Below are 6,889 nucleotides of genomic sequence, written 5' to 3'. Positions count from 1 at the left end.
CCACAGAGTGTAATACATTTGTGTTTCTGTACAATATGTTTAATTTGGAGATTTATCTTTTCTTCCTAGTTTTAAATGTCTTTCCATTCGATTAAAGGTTTATTTAGCTTCAGAATCAAAGTTTATGAATGACATGGATCTTACATTTATTGGAGTTTATCTGGTTGAAAAATTAAGAATCTTGGTATTTTGTAAAAGAAATTGAAACTCTTGAATCATGTCTTGTCGGGCAGACCTAGGTGACAGGCCNNNNTGAGATACAGAAAAAAAAAAAAAGTGAAATGTAGTCATTTCTGGGTTTTATTCCTTTCAGTCTTTCTTTATAAATTGAAGTATATATACCTGGATTTGCTTAGCTTAGTCAAAGTGAAATTAAATCATAATAAGTTTGACGTGCACGCTTGCTCTTTAAGTGCTCAAATATTAATTTAGCACCTGCTCTTTGGAAGGCTCCTGGCTAGTACCAGGGATGATAAGAAAAATAGACCCAACCCTTGCCTCTAAAACTGTGTAGTCTAAGAGCAGCTGTCATATAAAGTAGGTAGTGAGATACTCCCTAAGATGGAAAGGACTAGTAAAAATAAAGGGTGGAAAGGAGGAAGAGGCTCCAGATGAGGGGTACAGTGTAAAATGCCCTGAGGCAAAGCAGCTGTAGACATTGGGCAGTTGAACACCCTGCGATGGGAAGTGAAGTGAGCCGTAGGGTGGGCTAATGCCGCCGTGTAACTGGTGAATGGGAGCCAGGTGATGGGGCTCCAAGTTGAGAGATTTAAGTCTGGAAGGGAAAACTACCTTTACCAGTTACTTTGGGATTGTGAGTGAACCAGAGGGGATCTCCACGCCAGGCAAGGATGAAATGTGTCCTGTGCTTCTGTCTCCAGCGCAGGTGAATAGAGCACAAACTAGGTGCTTTATGTAAATCATCTCCACGGAGTTTTGGAGACATACGGGTGGTGCTCTTTTGAGGTTGGAAACTCAGAAGCCACTGGGCAGGCAGGCACTCTTTGCTGTAAGTTGGGGAGTCAGAGCCCATTTTACTAAAAGAGCATTCAAATTCAGTATTTTGGGTTTTATTTTGTTTTTATTTTGCTTCTAATTCTGCAAACTCAAAGGGAGGTATAGATTTTAGGTGACGGTGAAACTAATTAAGATATGGGGCACCTGAGCGGCTCAGTCGGTTAAGCATTCAACTTTGGCTCAGGTCATGATCTCAAGGTTTGTGAGTTCAAGCCCTGCCTTGGGCTCTGTGCTGACAGGTCAGAGCCTGGAGCCTGCTTCAGATTCTGTGTCTCCTCTCTCCGCCCCTTGTGCTCTGTCTCTCTCTGTCTTTCAAAAATAAATAAAGGTAAAAAACATTTTTTTTAAATTAATGAAGGTAGGGGTGGTTTGGGTAAAAGGGCAGCAGAGATGAAGGAATTAGTCTTCGAATCCAGTTCTAGAAATTTGAGTTGCATTCAGCTGGAAAAGACTCCCCCACATGTGAAATATGATTTACTGGGGGGAATTTACTTAGAGTATCTTTAGAAGCAGCACTTTGAACTGATTTAGCGTTCCATGTTCTAAAAGGCATATATTCTCTGATATCTCTTAGGTTAAAGCAAATATTCCATCAGGGTGGGGGTGGTATCCTCTGGGGTCAAAATAATCAATCATTGTAATTACAGCCATCGTATAAATTCTCAGTGCATTCCAGGCATCTTTCCAGGTGCTTTGCATACATTAACCATGTTCCACCAGCCTGTGAGACAGGATTTAACACACCCACTTTACAGATGCAGAGCCTGAGGCTCACAGAACTTGGTAATGCACCTAGCTCACAGAGCTAATAAGTGATGGGGCTAGGACTAGACCCTTGGTCTGAATTTGTCCAGAGCTCACACTTTTCCACTCCTCCCAGCCTGAGTCTGACCACGAATCACTTAATTCACTTGCTTCTCCTACTCCAAAATGTTTCTCAAGTGATAAAAAAAAAAAACAAAAAAACTCTGTGACCAAAATGCTGGATTGGAATGCAGAACTAGAATAATAGGAATATCAAAATAAAGAAGAGATCTGAATAAAGGAGAGGAGACAATGACAATATGATCCTCTACCTGTGCAAAATCAGATATCCTCAAAAGATCAGGGGCTCACAAAAATCATCTGGCTCCATCCTCTGTAAAAAGTAAATCTTTTAGAGCTACCCTAAGTGTGGCTGGTGAAGAGAAGGAATATATCAGCATTTTTGCTTCATTTGTGTGTTTTTCTCAGCATACACCTATCCTGGGCTCCTTTATGTATTATGCTGCACTTTCCTTATCTTAACATCACTTTGCGGACAGACTCATTTTCTGCAAGATTTACAATAGAGAAACTAGTCAAATGTTTACTGGTACATGTTGCTTCCCAGGAAGCCTTTAATTAAGAGACAGGCAAAGATGAGGACCTCCATGAATGAGGACTGAAAGAAACAGCTATCCCAACATATTGGGGTCATCCAAAGACTTAAGCATGGTTACTTTAGCTCAGTAGAAGGAATCCCAGGCTCTGAAAGATGTTGTGAGGACCATGAATGAGAAATGATGGAAGACACCAGCCAGAAGTGATTACCATCTGTTCTTGGAGGCACTGAAGGACCATGAACAGGCCAATAGCACCCTCACTTCCAACTTGGAATTCTCAGGAAATTTGATGTAATATGAGCAGCTATAGGAAAGCAGAGTGAAGTTACCAGATTGGTCNATTTCAGCAAAGAAAGTCTCAGGGACGTGACGGCCTCCGTTTAATGGAAGCTGCCTCACTTTTGCAGAGAGAAGGACCCGGACCCTAACAAGAATTCATGTGAAGAGCATAAATGTTAGCGGGGCCCCCAAAGCAGAGGGGGCTAAATAGAGTCCTGTACCTTTCTTAGCACGGGGGTACCTAGAAGAGCTCCAACTAAGGAGCTCTTCTCAACTCATTGTATCTCATGAGTTTCGGGGAAGGAATGGCCTTGTCTAACAGGTCGTAAGTGGAGTCGAAGTGTGGACCTTGAATGCAAGTGAATCTNCTGACAGACGTGGCGAGAACCCTCGCGAGGACGTGGGGACCACCGAGTTCTAGGCGGTGCAGTCCTAGAGCGCCCACCCCTGCTTTCGGCCCTCAGAGACCCCGGGCCGCCGCCAAGGGCCGGACGCGGCTCAGCCGACTTCCTTTCTGGCCCGGACCTCAACGCTGCTGGCTGTGGTGCGCGTTTGGCTGCTGGAATCCCGGGACGGGGCCGAAAGAAACTAAGGTGAGGACGCTGCTCGGGACCTGAAGAGACTACTCCCTGCACCCCCGTACCAGGGTTGACCCCTACCCGAAATCGGCCCATTCGGTCCGGCTCAGGGTGGTCCCGTTGTTCTCTGTCCTCGTAGCCAGTGGGATGGCCTTGGGAACGGGAGGGCCTTTGTCTAAACGGAACAGCTTTTTTAGGCAAAGGGAGTAGTCTGGGACGTCACAGGTGGCAAGGTGGGACCCTCGGAACTCCGGAGGGTACCGCCTTTCAGGTGACCGCACAGAGCCCCCACTCCTGCCGGCAGTCTTGGAATGCCCTGGAGTAATTCGAGCTGAGATAACCCCTCATGTTTGCCGAGGAGCTGGTTCAGGGAGAGAAAGGCCTTTTATATAAAGAAGGCAGAGGGAGGAGTCTTAGCCCTAAAAGGAGGAAACCTGGGACCTTCCATAGTAACAAAAGGACGGCTCTTGAAAAGGCTGAGCTGCGGGAGAGCCAGCATGGCTCTGGGTGAGCAGCTGACGCTTGATTTCTGCCCAGATCGTGATCTGGTGGTTGGTGAGTTCGAGCCCTGCATCGGACTTTGCAGCTGGCAGCTTGAAGCCTGCCTGGGATTCTCTCTCCCTCTCTGCCCCTCCCCAGCTGGCGTGCTCTCTTTCTCTCTCTCAAAAATAAATTAAAAAAATAGGGAAATACACAGAATTGCACCCCTGCTCTCAGTTCTGGCAGTCTCCAGTAAAGTACCCAGATGTGCAGCACACTAACTTTTCTTCTAGCTACTCACAGACATGAGGTCTTTGCTTTGAGGCATGTAGACTCATGTAGAGAGAAGAATCCCAAAATACCTCCACCTTTTACTGATATATTTATTGTTTTTGTTGTTCTTGTTAGTGCCCTTGTGATGCATTTGTACTTTTTAAATGTTTGTTTCCTGGGTGAGCAGGTTACACAAAGGCAGTGTTTTCTCTGAAGGGTGAATCACAAGTCTCAGGCATGAGCCATAGTTTCAGGATTGGCTGCCCAGTTTAGTATAAAAAGAGGAACCCCATGTCATGACATATGTCAGGGTACAAATCCTATAGACATGAGACCGCTAACTACCCCAGAACAGAGGAGGCCACAGAAATTCCACCTGTGCAGTCAGCCTGAGGAACCCAGGTTGAGATCTCTGGCTGAAATAGGTCCTTTAAGAAAATGGTTTGAGTCTATTTGGAGAGGTGCCATTCAGCAAAGAAGGGAGACCTGATTCCTAATAGGAGTCCAGGTAGTGACATTGAATAAAGATGAGAGGACCCTTCCCAGAAAAAAGTGAACCTCGTAGAGCCTTCTCAGACCTGGGAGACCCAGACCTAGTGACATGGTGAGTCTCATTCACTTCTTCCCAAGGCATCTCAGGAAAGTGAGGAATCTTCTCATGTGGGAAGCATCAAGTCAGTGTATGGAGGAGTTTCAGGTACTGCCAGGAGCCAAGGAGAAGACCTAAGAATTGAGGGGACCATCTACCCCATAGCAGTGAGTGCAACAGAATCCCTTCCTTTCAGCCTTGAAAGTCCACACACAGGAGTAGCTAGATGAGGAAACTTTTACTTCTGTCTAGGGGGTCTCAGGGTGGCAGGGGCCTTAGAATGATGGGATAGTCTTTAAGCCAAGACACAAAGGATTTCCAGGTCCTGCCTGAGGTGAGGATGAAGACACTGATGGATGACTGAGATGAGTACCCACCCAAAGCTCTGGGGCCCACAAAGTTCTGTCCAGCCCTGGGAGACCTCAGGTAGAGGTAGCTAGATGTGTCATCCCTCACTTCTACCTCAGAAACCTCAGGGAGATAAGGGCCTTGATCCAAGGCTAGAAGACTCAGGTGGGCCAAGGGAGGAATCTGGATCCTGTCCAAACGAGGACTGAGAGGTCAGTAATGTTAGAACGGTGAAGGCCATGGAATCTAGCCCCTGCTGCCATTCGAAGGTGTCCAGGGACAGGGTGACTGGAAGTGGCTCACTGTTTCTTTCATCCTGGGGTTCTCAGGATGGTGAGACTCTTAATACCATGTGAGGAGGCTCAGGTCAACAGAGGGAGGATCTTCAGGTTTCACCAGGACTCATGGAGAGGGCCCTAACGACNCCCATGATATCCCTCCTTCTCGTTAGTCCCAGGAGTCTCCAGGCATAGTTGTCCACTAGAGGTGCCTATCAGGTCCCACTCAGAGATAACAAGGGAGTGAGAGTATTGATCTGATGTGTCAGTAGCAGGAAGAATCCCAGACCCTCTTCTGAGTAAAAAGTGAGGATTACACATAATAGGGCCTCAACCATGGGCACCGTGGCCAGATACGGCCACCTTCCCTTCCATCATTGGATCTCAGGGACTTGTGGACCCTGAGTCAAAGTGAGGACCATGAACAACCACTGAAGCTACCACGTCCACTGCCCTCCACCAAGTAGGAGGAACAGCACAGTCTTTCCAAGTCCCCATGCTTAGCCCCTGAAGGACCAAAGCTGGATTATTAGGCTGAGACTCCTTCTCATTTCTTTGCATCAAGTCTAAGGGAGGTGAGATCTTGTGCTGAGGGTGTAACCCCTGTTAGCAGAAGGGAGTGTCCCAGACTCTAGGTGTAGACGAGATGAGGACTGTGAATGAGGACTGAGGACCAACAAGTCCAGCACAGAGGGGGCCCCACGGTGCTGTCAGCACTCCTCACTTCCTGCTCAGGGGTCCCAGGGAACTTTGAGGAGTCAGCTTCATGGAAGCACAGGAAAGAGGTCCTGGGCCCTACCAAGAGTTGGTGTGATAATCCTGGATTATCCTTGAACACAGAGAAGGTCCACACTACCAGGCCTCTTTGTCACTCCAGTGAGCCACAGGCAGGGAGGGCAAGCCAGAACCTGGGGCTCACTGTATCTAGCTTCCTCCATTGGGTTCACAGGGGACAGGCTGAGCAAGAGCAAGAGCCCTGGGGGTCCCAGAGCCGTGCCCTCAGAAAACCTGCAGAGGGGCCTTCTTAAAAGCCGAGGTGGTCTCTCCCTGCTGAGGGGCTCACAGTCTCCTCTTCCCTGCTCCAGGTGCCAGCAGCTCCTGCCCACACATGTGCCTGCTGTCCCTGAGCCAGCCATGCCGCGGGGCCATAAGAGTAAGCTCCGTGCCCGCGAGAAGCGCCGCCAGGCCCAAGGTGGGTCGCAGGGTCTTGCGGGGGCTCAGGCTGCTGCAGCAGAGGGTGAAGAGTCCCCCTCCTCTCCTGTTTCTCCGGCTCCCCCCTCAAGCTCCCCTGCTGCTGGCACTTCCCAGGGGCCTGAAAAAGCCCCGTCAACCACCGGAGCTGCTCCACGTGTTTCACGGCAAAAATCTAAGGCAGGTGCCAAGCGCCGTGTTCAGAAAAAGAAATCTTCCTCCTCAGCCTCAAATTCCACTGAGAGAGCTCAAAAAGATCCTCTAAACAGGAAGGTAGGAATATTGATGGAATTCCTGCTTGAGAGGCACAACCTGAAAGAGCCCATTATGAAGGCACACATGCTGAAGATGGTCTCCAAAAGGTTTAAGGAGCACTTCCCTGAGATCCTCAGGAGAGCCGCTGAGCACTTGGAGCTGGTCTTTGGCCTCAAGTTAAAGGAAGTCAAGCCCAACGGTCTCTCCTACACTCTCGTCAGCATCCTAGACATCGCC

The 6,889-nt window shown here is 48.3% G+C and overlaps 1 protein-coding gene across 1 annotated transcript in view; it reads left to right on the top strand.

The window, feature by feature from the left end:
* The first annotated feature begins 6,303 nt into the window (after window positions 1–6,303).
* Window positions 6,304–6,889, top strand: part of LOC144230745 (melanoma-associated antigen B1-like) — a 1,639-nt gene continuing 1,053 nt past the window's right edge. The window contains exon 1 of the mRNA XM_077763077.1: window positions 6,304–6,888. Within this exon, the coding sequence (XP_077619203.1) occupies window positions 6,341–6,888 (548 nt within the window). The 5' untranslated portion in view covers window positions 6,304–6,340. The remainder of the gene's footprint in view (window position 6,889) is intronic.

This window comes from Crocuta crocuta, unplaced genomic scaffold, assembly GCF_008692635.1.
Source record: "Crocuta crocuta isolate KB4526 unplaced genomic scaffold, BGI_CrCroc_1.0 scaffold486, whole genome shotgun sequence".
In the NCBI taxonomy this organism is placed as follows: domain Eukaryota; kingdom Metazoa; phylum Chordata; class Mammalia; order Carnivora; family Hyaenidae; genus Crocuta; species Crocuta crocuta.
The sequence above is the reverse complement of the archived record's forward strand: the minus strand, read 5'-3'. Positions and strand labels throughout refer to the sequence as shown.